The sequence below is a fragment of the Misgurnus anguillicaudatus genome, chromosome 14 (assembly GCF_027580225.2).
Source record: "Misgurnus anguillicaudatus chromosome 14, ASM2758022v2, whole genome shotgun sequence".
NCBI lineage: Eukaryota > Metazoa > Chordata > Actinopteri > Cypriniformes > Cobitidae > Misgurnus > Misgurnus anguillicaudatus.
Window position 1 is genome coordinate 10,914,847 of NC_073350.2, and position 21,759 is coordinate 10,936,605.

The 21,759-nt window shown below is 39.4% G+C and overlaps 1 protein-coding gene across 4 annotated transcripts in view; it reads right to left on the bottom strand.

The window, feature by feature from the left end:
- ptprga (protein tyrosine phosphatase receptor type Ga) overlaps positions 1-21,759 on the bottom strand; it is a 327,465-nt gene that overhangs the window by 98,097 nt on the left and 207,609 nt on the right. For 3 of the 4 annotated variants that reach the window (XM_073875862.1, XM_073875865.1, XM_073875863.1), the window contains exon 4: positions 18,792-18,940. In XM_073875862.1, coding sequence (XP_073731963.1) covers positions 18,792-18,940 — 149 coding nt within the window. Of the gene's footprint in view, positions 1-18,791; positions 18,941-21,759 lie in introns of those variants that run through there. The other variant, XM_073875864.1, reaches the window with a different exon arrangement.

Below are 21,759 nucleotides of genomic sequence, written 5' to 3' on the forward strand. Positions count from 1 at the left end.
ATCAAATGTTTCACTCTAGGGGAGCTGGAAAATGAGCATATATATTTTTAAAGTGTCCGTTTAAGCTATTGTTGGGTCAAAAAATGTAAACATTTCTTTACAAATGTAAAAAGGTTTGTCCCTTTTTGACCTTACGCTGGGTTAAAAATAACCCAGCATTTTTTAGGTGTAGGAAACAGCTTTTAGTACGCAGCAGATTCCTTAAAATGCTGCCTTCGTCTGCAGTTCACTACCGTAGGTTATGAAAAAGATCATGTAAGTTAGCATATACTGCTTTTCTTCAGCAAACCCCGTGAGTGGCTGAGCGTTCCATTATGTATCATCCCCAATTTCTATTTCTATCATATACGTAAAGCTATGCCGTCTTTGAACCAAAAAAAAAGGGCAAGCGGCAGGAAGCTCTCCGTTCTGAATAAGAAACAATCTTGCAACCTGCAGACTTGCTAAAACTGTCTCGTGGACTTTATTGTCAAGTTCAGGACGGTTGAGGGCAGGGTGCGCGCTGGCAGCCTCTAATACCTGTAATATAAATGGTAATAGTGGCAAACTTCCACTGAATCCCAACGAGCCGACCCAAGAATTTTACCTCAGACGAAGTTATTCCTCTGTGGGCCTTGTCTCTACTGAATGCACTGTGCACACCACACTTTGCCAAATTGAATTTATCCCGTATTGACATCTCTCCAGATCCACAGTAGGACACACACACACAACCGACATCCATAAGGACAGAGAGTAAGAAAAACCCAATTGCTTATTGAGCAGCACCCAACATCTGTGTGCAATGAGGATAAGCTATATTACAGGAGTAGATGTGTTTATGCATACATCTGTGTTTTCATGTTTGCATTAAACACCACACGGCTAATTAGAGCAACTATTACACCTTAAGTACAGGTTAAACAAAAATGCAGGATGCAAAAAACAAAACAGAAATTGCTAAAAGGAAACAAATCATACAGGGTGTGCAAGCTGTTTCATATTTAAAGATTGGATGAGCACAATGGGAGACTTTGGGATACCTAGTAGCGCGACTTACTTAAAGGGACTCTGATTGAGCATCCCAACGTAGCAACATTGACTTAAATAACGGTGTAAGTTTGGGTGGGAATACCTTTTCGTTCAACGGCAGACAGAGAAAGCAAGACACAAAATGGTCTTGAAATGTTTTCATTTTGCGCCATCACTAAAACGACTTCACCTTCAGACTCTCTCATGATATACAGTACAAGTCAACTTTAAATGTCTCAATAGAGGAACTAGCCTATACATTTTATGAATCTACAGGGCCGGCGCAGACGATATCTAATGTGAAGTGTTCTGACTGACCTTCTAATGAACCGTTAGTAGATTCTTCAATTCTCCGAACAGCACCAGAGCTTTTTAAAGCCATACATCAAGGCTACCGAGAACAGCAGGGGTGAGAGAAAGAGGGTGACATTATTTTCCTATCATTCTTCTTTGCAGAAAATGAAAGAGCAACAGAGACACCTTGAGATCTTTTAAGGTGTCATGTGCCTATTATTTCCCATTTCATGGCTATTACACCTCTTCAGGAAACACGAGAAACGCTGCTTCTGAGCAAAGAAGGAGAGGCTGAGAAGGCATCTGTGGCAAGATTATCCAAAATGGTATCTGGTAAAGGAAAAAACTAGGACAACATCTATTTGCCCTCCAGGTATCACATGGCTTTTAAAGAATGGATGGGTTTTTAGGCGTCAGGCGAAGCAGGGAGGAAAATGTAACATTTTGTTAGGAATCGGAAGTGGCTGTTTTCTTGGAAAGGTGATAAAAGCGAGGGTTGGCATGATGATATTAGATATAAAAAGATTTTATATAGCGTTGTTTGGCGCGAGAGGGAAGCTCGTACCATAATGCATTCCTGCAAAAAGAACTAAAGAGTAATTTACGGCTGGAATCCAGAGTGTGAATGTTGGAAAAATGGAATATAAACACACTTAATGTCAGGATATATATATGGTTCATATTGAAGTTTCAGTACTAATTTGTTTTTAAGTCATTACTTTGGTCCTTGTGTCAACAAACAACAGTGGGAATTTATGACTTGTCATTAAAGTGCATTAACATTGTTGAAGTGGAAAATCGTTTTCCACTTGAATAATGCTTACAATGTTTTAAGAGACAGTGCTTTTTACTTTGGTGTGTGTGCTGTGAAATGGATTCCTCTTTTATTGCATATAACAGTAAGAGGGTACTTCTGAGGGTGTGTGTGTATCTCACCTGTGCTTATTTTAAACAAGAATTACTAATTGTCTATACGACTTACAGACCTTACCACTTTAATTGCTTACTGTTGTTATGTTGGCAATAACAGATTTTCTTTAAAATGTACGAGTTATGATGTCAATTTGGACCTGAACCCAGTACACATTGGCAGTCTGTTTAAAGAAAACTATTAATCCAATCCTGAGGGACATTGGTCTGAGATGAAATACTCAAACGCAATACAATACAGAAAATTTGAAGAGTTTGGTTCCAAAACGCGATAAACGCCATTTTTAAAAAAAAATGAGTTACTGCCAAAATCAGTATTATATCAGGTCAGTAGTTAAAAGTAAATAATTAATTTTACGCAAAATCCAATACCCGCCGTGATATTCTGTCATCTTTTCTCCCTTTTTTCCCAAAATGCGACAAACGCCACTCCTCCTTTTTTACAGAATGCAATAAATCCATTTCTGATATTACAGCGGACCATTCACGCAATGTAAACAAACATGGCGGCGCGCTGAGTACACGGAATCCTAATTTTCCTCATCTACTTTGTACTTCGTGATCAACAAACAAAACAAAATAATACTTTAATAGCATTGCTAAACCTGTGATGGTTTTCTGTGACGGGAAAGAAACGTAAGCCATCAACATCTAATAATTTCCGCGAGAGGCACTCGGTTGCTTGTTCTCCAGACAGCATCAAGCTTCTCATGCTAAAACATTGTGTTCTTAATATAACAAAGTAAGTGTTTTGGTTAATGCCATTAATGTTTATATTTTAATCATTGTATACCACTAGTCAACTAAATAAATATAAAATGGTAAAGATGAATGCACATTTATACATTGATTTAATAGATTTATAGCATTTTGAAATAAAAAACTGTCATGGATTTATTGCATTTTGTGGAAAAAATAATTAGTTTTTATAATAAATCTTTGAAAATCAAGTTATGGATTTGAAATTTTTATGTTTTTATAACCTAAAGATGCTATGTGAAAGTTTGTAACAGAAAATAGTGGTTTTCATCTTGTCACTTTCTTGGAATAGAAAACACGTTTTTACCGAAATTTGTCAAAATGGATTTATTGCGTTTTGGAACCAAACTCTTCATTTCTTCATATGAAAAAAGTACATTGCACAGTATTGTTACGGAAGTGCTGTTATTGTACACTCTCAGAAAAAAATACTATAAGGTACATAAGATGTCACCTTTTCAAAAAGTACACGTTTGTACCAAAAAGGACAATATTGGTACCTTAGAGGTACATACCAAGCGTGACGCACAAGCCCTGAAAAGTGAAGCCAAAACGGCTCGATCGCCCCCCAGTGACTGGTCCCAGTTTAGGTCATAAACCCCGCCTCCCCATGTTATTCAATGGGACTTGAGACCAACTAAACAATGTCTGTCATATACTGTCGTTTTTATCACGCTGCTGTAAATTCAAGTGTGTTTTTCAAATAATTTTGTTTTTGTTAGTTATTTAATGCTATAAAAATGGTGGTGTAACGTCATGACTGACAGCTGTGATATGCGCATTCTGTGAGTAGCGAGGGTGGGGCCTTGATTTTGCGGCTTTACTTCCTGCTCACTACCGCGCCTGACTGGTCTCGAAATCGCTACTTGCGCAGATTCAAGATGTCGGCGCCGTATCGGGACATTGATTGCTTCACTTTTTACCAATGGAAAAGAGCGAATGGGCGTCGTCCATCTTTTTTTACAGTCTATGGCAGTGGTTCCCAAACTTTTTCAGCATGCGGCCCCCCTTGTGTACAGTGCATTTTTTCGCGGCCCCCGAAAGAACATTTATGACAAAAACAGTTTTAAAATGTAATATTTTAATTAAACTAAACATATAAAATTATACCTAGTAGTGGCTTATTATTTTTAGGTTTAATTACACAGAAATCATGATAAATTAATGTATTTTATAAAATGTCATAAAACTGGGGCCCCCTGGCACCATCTCGCGGCCCCCAGTTTGAAAACCACTGGTCTATGGTACATGCTTGTACCTTAATGGGACACTCCACTTTTTTGGAAAATATGCTCGTTTTCCAGCTCCTCTAGAGTTGAACATTTGATTTTTACCATTTTGGAATCCATTCAAGCTGATCTCTGGGTCTGGCGCTAGCACTTTTAACAACGCTTAGCATAATCCATTGAATCTGATTAGACCATTAGCATTGTGCTAAAAATAACCAAAGAGTTTCAATATTTTTCCTATTTAAAACTTGACTCTTCTGTAGTTACATCGTCTACTAAGACTGACGGAAAATTAAAAGGTAGCTAATGATATTATGCAGCGCCTAAAATAGTAACTTTCAATAGCAGGGGACTATTTTCGGTAACTGCGTAATATCATTGCGCCTCCTGCTGCCATGTTCCGGCAGCAAAGTCCTTGAATATTACGCCAGAATGAGAGTATAGTTCCTAGTCATATCTAGCCTGGTCCAACCAGACTCATTCAGACATTCATTTCATTTGTACAGAGAGTCTGGCCACGCTCCATTGCAAAGCGTTACTTCCGTTAAAGTTACCTGTTAAAGTTTAAAACTATTGGATCTGCCCAGAGTCACTCAGGATCTGCCATAGGCGATCGCTAAGGTGTGGTCGTGACATATATCATGCGCCGAAACCGGCCGGAAACAACAAGTCCGAATAATCAGAACAACAAAACTTAGCAAACCTGGTTCTTGCTCCGGCTTTAACTTTTGTATATTCAGCAGTTTTGCAACAACGGACCGAATAGCTTTTCTCACGCCTTTCTCCGCTGCCATTACTGAACTACAACTCAAACTGACGCACAACCTCAACGTCATCATTCTTAGCCACCCCCCTCTGTTCGCTGATTGGTCCTGCAGATTTTTGCAGGAGAAAACGAAACTCTACAGAGCAGTCCCAGATGTAGTACTGAAGCAAAATGAAAATTAAGCGGAAGAACGTAGGAGGGCGGAGCCAGGCTAAGTCATATTAGCCTAGAAAATCTAAAATTTTAATTTTCAATGGGTCTTAGTACACGATGTACTTTTAGCGCGATGCTAATGGTCTAATCAGATTCAATGGATTATGCTAAGCTATGCTAAAAGTGGTATCGCCAGACCCGGAGATCAGCTGAATGGATTTCAAAACGGAAAAAATCAAATGTTTAACTTTAGGGGAGCTGGAAAATGAGTGTCCCTTTAAAAAGTACCATTCCAGTGACATCCTTGGTATCTTGTATTATATTTTGTGGGACCTGTAATCAATTCAGACTGTGATCTTGAATTGATATTGGTATTGCTTTAGATCAGTAAAACAGCGGTACAATCACGGACTGGCTTTCTGAAGATTTAATGTGTAATCCACCAAATAATTGCATACCCAAATGCTATCATTTCACAAGCATGTCATAATTATTATAGTGCAGGAGTCTTCAGTCACTGTATGGAACACAGACACGGTCCATCAGCCCAGCAGAACGCATCTTTTATGAACGTAACGTTCTCGTCTTCCCATGAGGCCACCGAAGAGAACACACGATGGCTTGTCCTAAAATATTTACGAATTAATACAAAATTCAAGATGACATGTTGCCTGTTGGGATGCGTTGTTCCATTACATTTGTGTTTTCCCAAGTGCACCAGCTGGTATTTAGACATTAGGAGGTGTCAGCAACGTAACAAAGATTTTTCACGGCAGAAACACGCCGCTAGAAACCCAGATGCTACTTTCAAGCGGTTTACCAGGCGGCTGTTATGAGAATATACATGTTATCTTGGCTGAAATATCTTGTTGTGATTCGGTTTGTCGAAGCATTTCACTTCTGGACTATTCAATATAAACTAACAGTAAAGCAAATGTGTACGATTTCCCATGTGTGCGTTTTCTGTGTTGGCGCTGATAAGGCCTGAATACTTAGCAGTGGATTTTTGGGTTACTGCGGGCCTGCAAAGCACACAAAGAGATAAAACTTACGACATTTGCATTGTCAGGTCAATTTTCAATAAAAAAGGAAATGGAAAAGAAACGCTGACTGTGAAAGGGGTGTACACACATCTGTACTTCAGGAAGTGTACTCTTATTCTCTATTGCTTATTTTCTTTCCCCTTAACAATAACGCTCACACACCTTCATGGTTATCTTTGCATCAGGTAATATTTTGGAATGTGCTTTCTGTTGCAATGGCTGATGGGAAATAAAATTCAATTCATCAATGCCACGTCTTATCTCTGATACCCACAGCGGTGCGTGTTGGCTTATGTGGCCCCCATCACATGTGTTAATTTACTTTGTGCTTCTCTTATCTGCACAGGTGGACAAAGGGCTCGGCGAGAGCTCCTCTCTCGCTCTCGCACGGCTCGCTCCGCCCGTTTATCATCGAGCCGGTTGGACGGGGGTTCGCCCCTGAATGGAATGGAATGCTGACCACCTAAGCACCGTATCCCACAATCCAACGGCTTACCTGACCTCGGTTACCTCTCCAGAGATTTAAATGCACGCCACGTCGAAGATAAGAGAAACACAGACAACATGCCGAAATTTCATCACCGTTCTCCTCACCTTTCGGCTCTAACGATGGGCAAAGCTACGAAACACAACTTCTAAAACGGCCAGCTGGAACCAGATTTTAAAGGTATTTATCAGCAGAATGGATTTACAGAAACGTGTTACATTTTACACAAAACTTCCAATTAATCACAAATAAATTAGTGATGACACTCAGTACGTGCTTGTTAAAATTCTCTCTCTGCCTGTAAAAAGGGTGTGATCCTTCCACGATTTTTTTTTTTTGTTGACAAATTCCCACAAATTAGATTTTACATTTACATTTCTCTTCTCCTGTCTTTTGATGTGTTTGAGCTCAAACTATTTTCCATTTATTCAGGTTGTTTTGATAAAAGTTAACATAAATGCTAACATTGCTGCTGTTCAGGTTGGCTCACACAATTACAAAAATTAAAATAGCACGGCGAAAAAAATGTAAATAACAAAAAAATAAACACTTTTGCGTCAATAAACTGCTAATTCTTGAATATAAGATTTTTGTTAAGTTTATGTATTGGGATTAAATGAGCTGTATATAGCATTGACTTCAAGCGGTTGAAGATGGTACCACAGTCTAAATTAAAAATATTGGAGATGGTTTTATCCCTGCCCCCCTCTTGGGTTGCCAGACACACACAGTAGCACAACTGATGATGAAAAGCATACGTTTATCCGCAAATTTTTATGTTTGCAATGTTTTTAGTTTTCTGCAAATACAAACCCACTTGTATGGATTTTTATAACTCAGCCTGCTGCTGCTGAGAGGTTGCCTTCACTGGACGTTGCACTTATGGGCCATTGGGGTCTCATTAAAACAACCGTGCTAACTGGCAACCGAGCTGTCGAAATACACTACTGAGAAAATTGCAATGGGCAGGATCACACAGACCAAAACAAAAACAGACATCCCGACACATATTTCAAAAAGAGAATTACTGGCTACAGAAGTGGTAAACAGATACGTGAACTTAGCATGTTTCTTAAACATCAACAAATATATTGTTTTTTTTTTAATTAGTACAGTCAAAAACCTACATAAAATCCCTTAATACGTTTAATGCTTTGCTTAAATTTTTTTTTTTAGATTGGCCTATATGTTTATTTGCTTGTTTTTATTTTCCTGTTGTTATTATTATATTGATCTTGTTTTAAAGGGGCCATGCCATGAAAATCAGAGTATTTCCATGTTTAAGTGCTATGATTGGGTTCCCAGTGCTTCTATCAACCTAGAAAATGTGAAAAAGATCAACCCAGTAACTTAGTTTTGGTAAGCCATTCTCTACAAGCACATGAGAAAATAGGTCGTTGAAATTTGGCTCTCCTTATGATGTCATAAGGAGCTCTTATTATAATAATATGGCCCCTTAATCTGCACTATCCACAGCACTGCCATTAAGTGCAGAGAAAAAGAGAGAGAGAGAAAATAATTCACAGGACAATTGAGGACACACCCAAAATGGCACACACCTACAAAGTGGCAATTTTAACATGTTATAATAAATATTTAATATTTTAACTTTGTACTCTTCTCTGTAAAGCGCTTTGAGAATAACCTTTTAAAGGCGCTATACTAAATAAAGTGTGTTATTATTATTATTATTATATTACATACAGATCCTTTATGGCAGTGGTTCCCAACCTTTTTTACTTCAAGTCCCCCTAGTATCTGAAGGTCCCCACGCAATTTCTTTCCACATAAAATTAACTAGAACTTGGAATGACTAGACAGATGTATATTCGCTACTAAAATGGCCAAAGAAATAAGAAACATTTTGATTTTTGCTCATTTTAGCTTATTTTAATGCTTGTTTTGTCCAATTTGTCATCTAGAGGCCCCCTTGAAAATCTGCTGAGGCCCCCCGTGGGCCCAGGCCCCCCGTGGGCCCCGACCCCCTGATTGGGAAACACTGCTTTATGGTATGAAGGTATTTAAGGTCATGCAGAATAAGGCTTTATTGTGCGCTTTATAATTACTAATAAACAGCCAATATGCTACTAATAAGCAACTAGTTACTGAGAATTGGACCCTAAACTAAAGTGTTACCAATCATTTTTTCAGTACGTGTTCTCGGGGATCAATCCTGTGACCTTTCCATTGCTAATGCATTGAGCTACAGGGACACTACAATATCTACATATTCACGTCAGCTGACCGACATGTTTAGTAACAAGGTTTTATCGCATTACAAATATTGTAGCTACAACCAATACACAAATCACAGACAAAACTCATCATATAAAAACACACTGTAAATACTGGGTTATTTCCAAACCAGTGTTGGGTCAAAAAGGGACAAACCCAAGTGGTGGGTTAAACAAACCCAGAAAAGGTTTATATTTGACCCAACAATAGGTTAAAACAACCCAGCATAGGTTAAATTATAAACCAATTGGTTGGGTTTGCCCCTTTGTGACCCAATGCGGTGTATTATAAACAAAAGGTGACAAACTGTCACTTATCTTCAGATTAAACTATTTATTGTATAGTTTTAATCAAATAAATAAACAAGGGCATAAAACTGTGTGAACGATGGCCATTCCATCAGAGTTATCCATGTGGTCCTGGTCATATGATATTACAATCCATTCAGATTACTGTAACACCTGATTTCCATCCAAGCCCTGGGAGCCAGTTTCAATATTATTCTGTCATTATTTATCTGGGTGATTTAAATGTTATAATAGCATTTGCGTGGATCAGCAACGGCGACCTCTGTGTGACTGTCGTCTCGGATTCTGACACGCAGGAAAAGACGCACGGGTTAAAGATTAATAGAAGAAATGCAGTTGATTTTTGTGGCGCCTGACTTATTCATGAGGGAATGAAGGGGCTTTCGTCACACCAGAGAGTCTGTGTGTGTGTGTGTGTGTGTGTGTGTGTGTGTGTGTGTGTGTGTGTGTGTGTGTGTGTGTGTGTGTGTGTGTGTGTGTGATTAGAGACGGCAACATAAGTGTTATCAGAATAAACGCTGCATGGAGGTTGATGTCTACGCGACTGAAGATGCTATGCCTCCACGAATGTGACCGGCATACTAAAAGGACGCTTCCAGTTAAAGCAGCCGGTCTGAACGCAGCAGGACTGCACTTAATCATGGCATTCAGCGGTCTTATTACAGAACAATTACTAAATGGCAGCCCTTGTAAATCATAAATCATTCATCAAGACGAGTCCGGGAAAATGAGTGCGGCATTTTGCAGAGTAGTGCCGATGGCGCGGACCGGCCTGCCTCATGTGTATTCATGGGCGTGTGGATAGATGTCGCACAAAGCTGTTGCTGCCTTTATCTGTTATGGAGACGAAAACCAGAGCCACAGAAGAGGAAGAAAACGTTTTAGTGTAACTTTGATATGTGCGTCATCTGTATACTGGTTCTGAAGACAAAGTTATAAAAGTTATTTACATTTATGCATTTGACAATGCTTTATCTGACTTACATTCACATTTAAAGGGGACATTTCACAAGACTTTTTTAAGATCTTAAAGATAAATCTTTTGTGTCCCCAGAGTACGTATGTGAAGTTTTAGCTCAAAATACCAATACAATTTATTATAACATGTTAAAATTGCCATTTTGTAGGCGTGGGTGTCCTTTTAAATGCAAATGAGCTGATGATGCAAACACTGATCACCATAATGGTGGTTTGTCAAAATTGAAACTCAATTGCTGCTTTCAATTATTCTCTCTATTTGCACTAAATGGCAGCGCCAAGGTTGGATAGTGCAGATTAAGAGGCTGTATAATAATAATAATATCCCCTTCTGACATCACAAGGGGAGCCAAATCTCTTGATGTCCTTTTAAATGCAAATGAGCTGATGATGCAAACACTGATCACCATAATGGTGGTTTGTCAAAATTGAAACTCAATTGCTGCTTTCAATTATTCTCTCTATTTGCACTAAATGGCAGCGCCAAGGTTGGATAGTGCAGATTAAGAGGTGGTATAATAATAATAATAATAATATCCCCTTCTGACATCACAAGGGGAGCCAAATCTCTTGATGTCCTTTTAAATGCAAATGAGCTGATGATGCAAACACTGATCACCATAATGGCAGTTTGTCAAAATAGCTACCCACAATACACAAATCACAGACAAAACTCATCATATAAAAACACACTGTAAATAATACTGGGTTATTTCTAACCCAGTGTTGGGTCAAAAAGGGACAAACCAAGCAATTGGGTTAAATAAACCCAGAAAATTGTTATACTTGACCCAATAATGGACTAAATGGCAGTGCCATGGTTGGATAGTGCAGATTAAGAGGCGATATAATAATAATAATAATAATATCCCCTTCTGACATCACAAGAGGAGCCAAATCTCTTGATGTCCTTTTAAATGCAAATGAGCTGATGATGCAAACACTGATCACCATAATGGTGGTTTGTCAAAATTGAAACTGAATTGTGCTTTCAATTATTCTCTCTATCTGCACTAAATGGCAGTGCCATGGTTGGATAGTGCAGATTAAGAGGCAGTATAATAATAATAATAATAATATCCCCTTCTGACATCACAAGAGGAGCCAAATCTTAATTACCTATTTTCTCACATGCTAGCAGAGAATGGTTTACCAAAACTAAGTTACTGGGTTGATCTTTTTCACATTTTCTAGGTTAATAGAAGCACTGGCCCAATTATAGCACCTAATCATGACAAAAGTCAGATTTTCATGATATGCCCCCTTTAAGCTATACACTTTTGTCTATCGGTGTTCTCTGGGAATCAACCTTTGCACTGCTAATGCATTGCTCTACCCCAAAAAGCTACAGGAATACCATAATGTGTAAAAACTAGTTTAGTACAGTAGATCATAGATTGGGGCTGGTCACTAGCTGGTATAAATTGGTCAGTGGTTGGTTATGAAATGAGATTATAACACTGTTAAAAATATGTTTTGGCTGTATGGTTCTATAAAAAACACAAAAAGTAGTGAGAAAATGATCTTTAGACTATTAAAAGGTAAAAAAAGAAATGGTTATTGTATGATCCTTGACTGAATGGTTCCAAACAATTGCTATAAAGAACCTTTAATAGCACCTGAAGTGTGTACATACACATTCGCCATAGGAGGGACTAGACTACACCCCCTCTCACAAAAACACAGACCTCATTCTGCTTTGCTCCGTTGCCTTCTGCATCTGTAAAAGTGTCATTTGACAGACATCTGTCACAGTTCATATCTCACACGCCCCATCATCTCTCACTTTCGCTCACTTCATCTCTCGCTGTGGCCACCTCAGGCTGTTTAGCATGTGTGAGTGAGCAAACCGCTTCAGGAGGAATAGAAAGACATGATGGCTATCTTTCCTCATCACCATCCAGCCAGCATCATCTTCAGAAACCTCCCGGTCATAAAACACCAACACACAAACCACCTAAAGACCACTCAGAAGAATCCTCAAGAATGTAATAACATTGCTTATTGGACAATCCTCCAAACTTTACTATGTATTGATGATTATAGGTCTATACTAGCACAGGGTGAAGAAAAATACCAACGAACAAACCACAACATTACGTCTGAGCTCTGAAAAGTAGGATGCACATTACAAACCATATTCTTAAATAATAATTGTGAGATGTACTGTAGCATCCCTCAGATTCTCCAAAACATTTATTTTTTACTCTAAAATATGTACAGCATTCGTATCAACTTGAGGAATGTAAAACAGACATTTGAAGCACTTCTAAATCCCTCAAGTTTGTTTTTCAGCTTTAGAAAACACTCCAAAGGAGGGTCTTTTGTCGACACCGGGAAGACCCAGGATTACTATTCGTCCGGAGGGTCCGCTTGACGGACAAGTGAGGGATGGAGAGCTCTCTCCCCAGAGATAATGACAGTGAGCTGGCAGCTCTCAGATTGAAGTCAAGGGCCTGTGGGTACTCTGTCAAAAGAAGCAGTGGTGCTGGTCGGGCCCTGAACAGCCCTCCACAGGGGGCAGCGCTTAATTACCTCAGGCCTCGAGTCGATTCTTCAGTTAACAAAAACTAATTGGAACACTTAAAAACAAAAACATGAATAACTTGTTGGGTAAATAGGAGTGAGGCAACTCAATGAAACAAAATGCTTTTGCGGCTGAAAAATCTCTGTACAGCAGGGATTAAAGTTTGTCTGTTTACTAGTTGGACAGTCCACTAGTTGGGCATTGGACAGTCAGTATAGCCCCGCCCTCAGGCTGAGACATATGTCATTACTGGAAGAGATGTCATTTTGAGGGGGAGAAGAATATAATGGTTTTTAAAATTATTTTGGGGGGCCTTTATTTGATAGTACTTAAGGGATTTTGGTCACATATGTTCCTGAAATTTAATTGGTGCGACCTCAAAATATATTTGGGATTGTTTGTGCGAGTGCAAATGATTTTTGTTGTGCGATCTGTTTTAATTTCTTTACGAAACGTTTGCATATACTGTGCTTGCTTCTTATAGACGGTTTCATTGGAAGCACGTGATACACGTCTGGATCCGAACCTTACTTCCGGTTTCGTTTTTTTAATGCTCTGACTAGTTGCTAAACTGATCTCTTGAACAAATGCCTCGTCGAAAATAACAAATGTTTTGGTTTCCTATGTAATCTATGTGTTGTTTTTTTGCTTGTTATATAAATAAACTACGTTTAAAGAACTTTGTTTTTATTTATTCTTAGCGGAGTTTACCGGAAGCTACGTGCAGCCGCTTGTTTATGTTGTTACTGCTGAAACGGTCTATACAGACCAATAAAACTTTACACGGATAACTCAGTAATAAATGCGATTGTCAAATACACACTAACAACCGATCAAAATAAAAATCTGTTAAAGGCAGGGTGCACAATTTTTGAAAAACACTTTGGAAAAAGGAGTTGGGCTGAGTACCAAAACACACTTGTAGCCAATCAGCAGTAAGGGGCGTGTCTACTTTGTTGCCTGGGTTGTGTACAGTATATGTGTGGCGGGTCTATCAAAAAAAGGTCCAGATTCTATTGGGCTAGAGGTGTGCTTGTTTAGGTGATTTCAAATGTCAATATTGGCTTTCAGAGATCATGATATAGAATATATTTCTATTGTATAGTAAAATGTACTTTTAAAATAATAAAAATAATGATTTAAATTTTTGCTGGTGCTCCTAACTTTAATATTTGGGAGCACCAGTGCTGCCTTCTAAAAGTTAATTTCGAGTTTAAAAAATAAGCGATTAAAAAATAAGAATTGTTTGGTATTTCATGGTGAATTTAAAGGAAAACATCACAGTTTTTCAATATTTTACTATGTTTTTAATCACTTAATCTTTGTACAACGCATCGTGAATGTGTTAGCATTTAGCCTAGCCCCATTCATTCCTTAGGATCCAAACAGGGATGAATTTAGAAGCCACCAAACACTTCCATGTTTTCCCTATTTAAAAAATGTTACATGAGTAGATACAGAAGTAAGTATGGTGGCACAAAATAAAATGTGGCGGTTTTGGTGGCTTCTAAATTCATCCCTGTTTGGATCCTAAGGAATGAATGGGGCTAGGCTAAATGCTAACACATTTAAGACACGCTGTACAAAGATTAAGTGCACGCATTAAATAAAGATAGATATGTATTAATGCGTCTAAGTTGAGTTAAGAACGTAGTAAAATATTGAAAAACGGTGATGTTTTCCTTTAAACATGTACCATATGGCATCGTTACATATAACCCTTTATCGTTAAGATTTATTTTTATGTTATCAAAATTTTGTTACAATATAATAAAACAAGAAATGACAAAAAATTGTGTGAAAGCCCTTGAATTGTCTGACCCAATGTTGTCAGTAACAAACAAGCAGCTTTTGCCATCTTTTTAAAATCTTTATAGTCATTCTTGATTTCAGTCACTTACATCGTACAAATATAAAAGCAAACATAAATTGTTGTTTTTAAAGCTCACGTAACACACGCTGTTTCTGCATTTCTGATATTAATCTGGAGTACTTATAGAGTAGTATGACATCCTTTATATCTCCGAAGAGTCTTTAGTTTAATCAGATTTATAAAAGAAAGATTAGCTTTACCGAATCTTTCCGATAACGTACGAAAAAATGAAGAAGGAGGAGTTATAACACGGGAGGAGCGAGTAGGAGTCATACAACACTATACAACACTGTTTTAACTTATGATTCACTACATGTTCGTGTCATTTATATAATATACACGCGCCTATTTCCAACATAAGACAGAAGTCTTACTTACCACGTGTAACTCGTCATGACCCGGTTGGGAAAATCCAGTGCATCAAACACACACGCAAAACTCCGCTGCTAATCCGGATAATAAACTATATCCATTGTTTCCATAAGGCTGGATGTCTTCTCCTTACATCCAAAAACACACTTCTTCTTTCGTGCCATTGTTGACTTTTGAAATTAAACAAAGCTGAGTGGCGTGATAAGCTGTTAGCAGCTCTAGCGTCTCCCGCTGATTGACGGGTGGGCGGGGTTTTCCGGGGGAAGTTTTCCGGCGGAAGCCCATATAAAGAAGTGATACGTATCGAAAACCCCTGAAACGTCAGTTAGAACCGTAATCGAAAAAAATTAGCCGAAACTTGTACGAACCCTGGCGAAGCGCATTCGGCACAGAAATACTCTGAAACACGCCCAACTGCATTTTTGACACTTTGCCTACGTTTAGCATGAGGAAACAACTCTATAACTGTGTTAATAAGTCAGAATGCTTGAAATACCATTAAACCCCCCCTTTAACACAATCAATGGCGTAACCTAAACCTACAAAACTCTACCTCAAAGAGAAAACACAATACCAGCTGGCTGTACCAACAACAACCACCACCACCACCACCACGATAAAACCCTTCATCACTTGTGTTTTAATAATTCTTCAGAGCTTCTAATTAGTGTAATTAATTTAGTTTAATGAGCCCTCTTCTCTCACGCGACACCCTCTAAATCATGTCAGGACCACTTTAGAAGAAAACCGCACGGGCACTCACGCCTAATATAGGTTTTCACAATAGCATTAATCCACAGGCGATGCTGTCGTCCCTGAGAGCTTCGCGGAGATCAGGGTCTGAGAGCTTCCACTAAACACGTGACGTCACGCCAAGCCGCTGATAGTCTTCATTAGCGTCCTGTCTCAATTAGTTTGGCTAATGAGCGTGTTGGTTGTAAGCAAGCGTTTCGGCTGGTGAAGACTAATTCTTAATAGGCACCACTTCATGTCAGGTTCTGCTTTAGTTCCTCTGTGCTACTCTTTTTCGTTAACCTATCCACTAGCAGCTTCTCAAGTTTTCTTTTTTTTTTACGTTCGTCTTGTCTTTCTTTCTCAAGCAGCTGGGGTTGTGTAACAGAATGAAAAGAGCAACTTCATCTGCATTCTGAGCCTTCAGGCTCGACTCGCATCGACTACAAAACACTGAATGTGACAGACCAAACAATTCAAAAAGGCCACTGACAGACATCACAGGAACTTAAACACCGATAGCTCTGGAGTGTCTATCCAAGAGATAAAGCTCCGCGGTGTCATCTCCAATGATAGACTAGATGATAAACTAATCAACTAAACAGATTGCACAATATAAGCACTTTCTTTAAATCATTTTGGTGGGAAAACACGTCTATAAATGCTAATGAACAAAACGTATAACTCTAGATCTGGAATCTGATTAAATGAGTCGTTTTCAAATGCATAAACACACACATCACGCTATATAAATGTGTCAACCTGCCATGTTTTTGGTTGTAAACCGCCATCACTTCGGTTAATAAATTTAATTACTTGAAGATAAAATTTGTGAACTGACTTATTTATTGAACACGGACACCTTTTTTTTTTTTTTAGCTAAGAAAAGTAATATTACAGCAATTTTACCACGGACTGTTAACTAAGCAAGACCATCACCTGTTGTAAAGATGTGAAATCTAGTCCGAGGTCTTAATCTTAAAGGAATAGTATGTAAGAAATGTATATCAATTAATCATAAAATGTCCCTGATATGTCACTAGACATTAAGAAATCATTTTCATTTCAAATACTTATATCACTGACAACAGTGGTCTGGCCAGCATATTGTCATTTAAAAAGTTGAGTTGCAGCCCTCAACTGATGTTTATGTTGTCATTTTGTGTATTGGCCATCAGTTGTGTGATTGCAGTACCAGTTTTAGCCACAAGTCTTGTGATTGCAATACCAGTTTTGGCCACAATCCTACATACTGTTCCTTTAAAATCAAAGTTGGATTTTAATAATTGATCTCACTTTAATTTCTTTGACATGATTTTACTCAAGATATCAAAGTTATATTTTTACACATTTATGTAGGATGATTTTTATGTAAATTATAAAGAAATGACTTCACAGGCAGGGTCACAAACTGACATTTACATGTATTCATTTAGTGGATGCTTTTATGCAAGCCATTTACAAATGAAAGAAGATGTAACATTTCGTCTAAAATAACATCTTAGTGCATTAGCAGTTTATTAATACACTTTTTAAACTACTTTTAATCTGGGTTGTATAGGCCTTTAACACCAATGAGATGACATCATCACAACAAGCCACATCAAAGTGCCAATACAAGGTTGGCTAATGCAGGTCTATGGACTCGTATATTACTCTCTAAATTAGCTCTGGAAGGCGGGCAGCTAATAAAACCACGAGAACCAAACCACACAATATTCATCGCACTTAAGGGCGAAAGACACGTCTATCTCTGATGACTCGCATATTTAAGGGTGGGTGATAAAACCGATCTCAAGAGAGCTGAGAGTTGCCAGACGACCATAATGATAAATCAGTATGGCTGCGAGTGACGCGATCAGACCCAAGAAAGCTTATCTTTATAATGCCCAGTACGATCGATCTGGGAACGCCCTTTACCCTGTTCTACAGTATAAGAGACAGCCAACCACTCCTCCTTTCCTACAGATCATGGATACTATACGGAAATCTCATACAGTATGTACTAATTTAGATGAAGTACCTACTCATCGACCGTTTAAGCAGTAGGTACTATATAGTATGAATATGAATAGTATGAATGAATTAGGATGTACTATGTCCGCCATGTTGATACATCACGTGACATAACAACAAGTTAGTCGTTCACTGGAATAACGTTAAACTAGCGCAATTTAATGACACATCATGATCTTAACAAAAGGTCATCAAAGTACTTCTCGTCTAACATTTTTCGAAAATTATGAATTTGGACATACTACTCACCTCGCCTACTTCCTACTGGTTTCGGACACAGCCTAAAGTGGGTCACACACCGGACACGCAGCTCATCGCCGCTCTAAAACAATTGAACACACTGTTTTCTATGAGTGTACGCACACCGGCCCCGACAGGTGACGCCTGTCCGCGACGCCCAGCTACGACTCAGGAATTTGCTCAAATCCCTGTCGCACCACTCACATAGTGTAACATTAAAGAACATAATTTTGTCCCAAATCATTAACAATTAACATTGGTTGCTAACGTATATTTTGCATTTTGAAAAAGACGCTATCTGACTAAGCTTGCGCTATTTAATGTGCACTTCCGGTTCTACGATACCTCAGAGTTGTCGTGACTCAATGCAGCACTGCGCGTCCGCTGTATGACCCCTTAAGGGGCCGTTCACATTTTGCGTCTTTTGCTCGCTCAAGTTCATTATTTCAAATATATGTGCGCGGTATGCATGCTAATAATGGAAGCGACGCAGTCGTGATGCACAGGCGACGTGCTCGTTTTTATAGGCGCGTCCGCACTGCATTGAGTTAAAAACATCAACTTTTCAGAATGCCGCAAGCACACCGCAGGTCGTGTGACAAGAACCTACAAGCCTAGCGTTTTCCAAGCAATTTTAGGTGTGACATGTTATACTTGCCCAGATAATGTTCTAAAAGATCACTGTTATAATATTGCTTCAATGTTTTAGGATCATCAAAGGCCTCCATAAGTGCATCATTTCAAAGACATGGCGGCAAAATCAGTCAGCCTGCCAAAGCCGGTTTAGCCGGATTGTTTGGATACAGCAGACGTCGGAGAGAGATTGGCACAGCCTTACCTCCACAGGGAATCTCCTGCCATTGATGCTGTGCTCCGAGCCGTCCGAACCGTTGCTCTGGCCCCAGTGAAACTCCACCTTCTCGGCTTTGAAGCGGCCCGGCAGACCCGCCCCTCTCACGAAATAATCATCCTTTAGGAATATGGCCACTAGAAGGTGAAAAGAAAGGGAAATAGGGTAAAGTAGGAGAAAAAGTGGGATAGGGACTACAAGTCATGTTGGCCGTGTAAAAAAAAACGCGCAACTCAGTTGGACCTCTGTGTTCCAAAAATTTTGGGAAATTCGAGGAAGAGAATTGAGATCATAATACACTTTTTAACATTTATTCATTTAGCATCCTTAGGGACGATGAATATTACACGCAGTTTCTTCCTGCTGTTTTTGTTGCCCTCAGAAGGCAAGGTCTCAAATGAAGCCGTAATTTGGCAGAGGGAAGACATCTCCCCCTTACAAATTGCTTTCCTGATTCCTTTTGTTATTTCATAAAACTGGTGCCCTAATAAAAAGGAAGAATTGATAGCAAAAGCTCTTCTCCCGAAAAGCATTTAGATTCACAAATTGGCCTTCCGCAACAGGACCGGACTTTAATTAATGGGTACAACTTTAAATAGCCTGGCCTTTGTCGGACAGATTTCCTTTTCTGATTGAATTTCGGAGTGATTTTTACTTTCCTATTGCCACGAGAGATTTGTGTCCCATTTAAAAGCTCGGCTTCACTGAAACCTCACTTGTAATCTCACCGGAACAGGCTTGTGTCCAACCGGCGAGATATTGAAGCAATCAACTGGTGGCAGTCTGAATCTGTCGCCACAGCAACGTGAAGTGAGCCTAAGGTGCCGGGGGCAAAAGTAAAATGAGAGAACATACTTTTGTGCAAATACAGTACACGGCTGGGGGAAAAACCAACCATGTTCTCATTCCTTCTTTGGACTTTTTGTTGTTTGGTTTTTTGTTGATTTTTTTCCGACATAATCCGACATGAGAGAGGCAGAATCGGTTTCATTAGTTATTCAAGCTCTGAGCTTCACGAGCATTAACAAACAGGCAGGAATTAGACGGCTAAGCCAGCAGGACCTTTGAACAGCAGCGTGTGAAAACCGGGCTTCGGCTGCCAGGAAATCCTTGATCAATGCAAATGTTTCTTCAAGGTTCCAAGATCTCATGAATTTCTTCAAGTTTAATTTGGCGGCAGCCTGTGAGAATTTTGTTCGCTGCATCGGGCAGGCCAACAACACACGCACATACACACTTGTAAACAGGCACTGGTATTAAAGGAATATTGCACTTTCATAATTAGTTTTTTTTATAATTTACCCCCCCAACATGTCATCCAAAATGTTTGTCTTTCTTTGTTCAATACAGAAGTTTGAGGAAAACATTTCAGGATTTTTCTCTTCAAAGGGCTCTAAATGATCCCAACCGAGGCACCACAACTTCTCGTCTTGCACTAGTCATGTGACGCGCCAGTATGGCCTTTCTTATTTAATCACATCGAAAGGTCATGCAAGACATATGCAAAACTACAGCCCCAGTGTTTAAAAGTGTGAAGAAAGAGGACAGTTTCGACGTTGTGTGTGGACTGATACTAATTAATGTCTAAAATTTATGTCTAATTATTGTTTAAAATGGTCTGCAAGTGTGCATTTTAGGGTGTTTTCACATATACACTGTTTAGGTCGGCCCAAATGACGTGTCGCTCCGAGTACGGTTCATTTGGGTCAGTGTGAACACAACAGCCGCACTCGGGTGCGCACTAAACGACCGCTCCGAGACCGCTCTAAACAGGTGGTCTCGGAGCGGCTGCCGCTGAACTCTGGGGCGACCCACCTGTCGTGTGAACACTGCTGGACCTCGGGCCGAACCAAATACAGGAAGTTCTCCACATGTTTGAGCCACTGGGCTTCCGTTGTGATGTGAGCCAGGTGTTATATTGTGGGTTAACAACAAACAAGCCAATCCTGGTCCGTTGCAGAGATTCGCTGTCTCCTTTACGTTTGAGCTGATGATTTTATAAATGAATAGCTGTCTTCCACACACAAATAGTGACATTACGGGCTTTTTAGCAAACGGCTCCGTGAGAAAGGCTTTAATAGAACAGCTACGCAATTTCGCATTAAAGCAAAGAAACTTCGCAAAGACGTGCATCATTTATCTCCACATCTTGATAGCTGCGCTCTCCCTGTCAGGCTGGTTGTCGTGGAAACGTGGGGGTGGTCATGAGACGGTAAGAGCTGTCAGAGACCAATGGTAGCGGTGACTGTTGTCACGTGGTGTACGGTGTGGCATTTCGAGTACAGTAAAAATAATATGTGAACACGGACCGCACTAACTGAAAAATGATATGAGTTTTAGAACTGTTTTTTGTCATAAATTTTCTTTAGGGGGCCGCGAATGAATGCACCGTACACAAGGGGGGCTGCCTTATGCCTCAGTTGGGATCATTTAGAGCCCTTTGAAGCTGCATTGATACTGTAAACTGTTGAAGTCCACTAAAGCAGAGGGTGGGCATTCCTGATCCTGGACGGCCACTGTCCTTAAAAGTTTAGCTCCAACCCTAATCAAACACACCTGAATTTCTTTCCAAGTCATACTGAAGCCTTTGATTGGGGTTTTCAGGTTTGTTTGATTAGGGTTGGAGCTAAACTTTGCAGGACAGTGGCCTTCCAGGACCAGGAATGCCCACCAATGCACTAAAGTGCACTATAATGGAGAAAAATCCTGGATTGTTTTCCTCAAAAAGCTTAATTTCTTCTCGACTGAACAAAGAAAAACAAACATCTTGGATGACATGGGGTGAGTAAACTATCAGGATTTTTTTATGAGAGTGAAGTATTCCTTTGGCCGACCGGATCCTCCCATCATGTAACATCCTCTATTTCACATCCACAGTATCCTGGACATTCCTATTGAGAGCTGTGCTGGGAAGGTGGGAAGGTCAAGGGTCACTTGACCCTTTAGTCCTTTATAC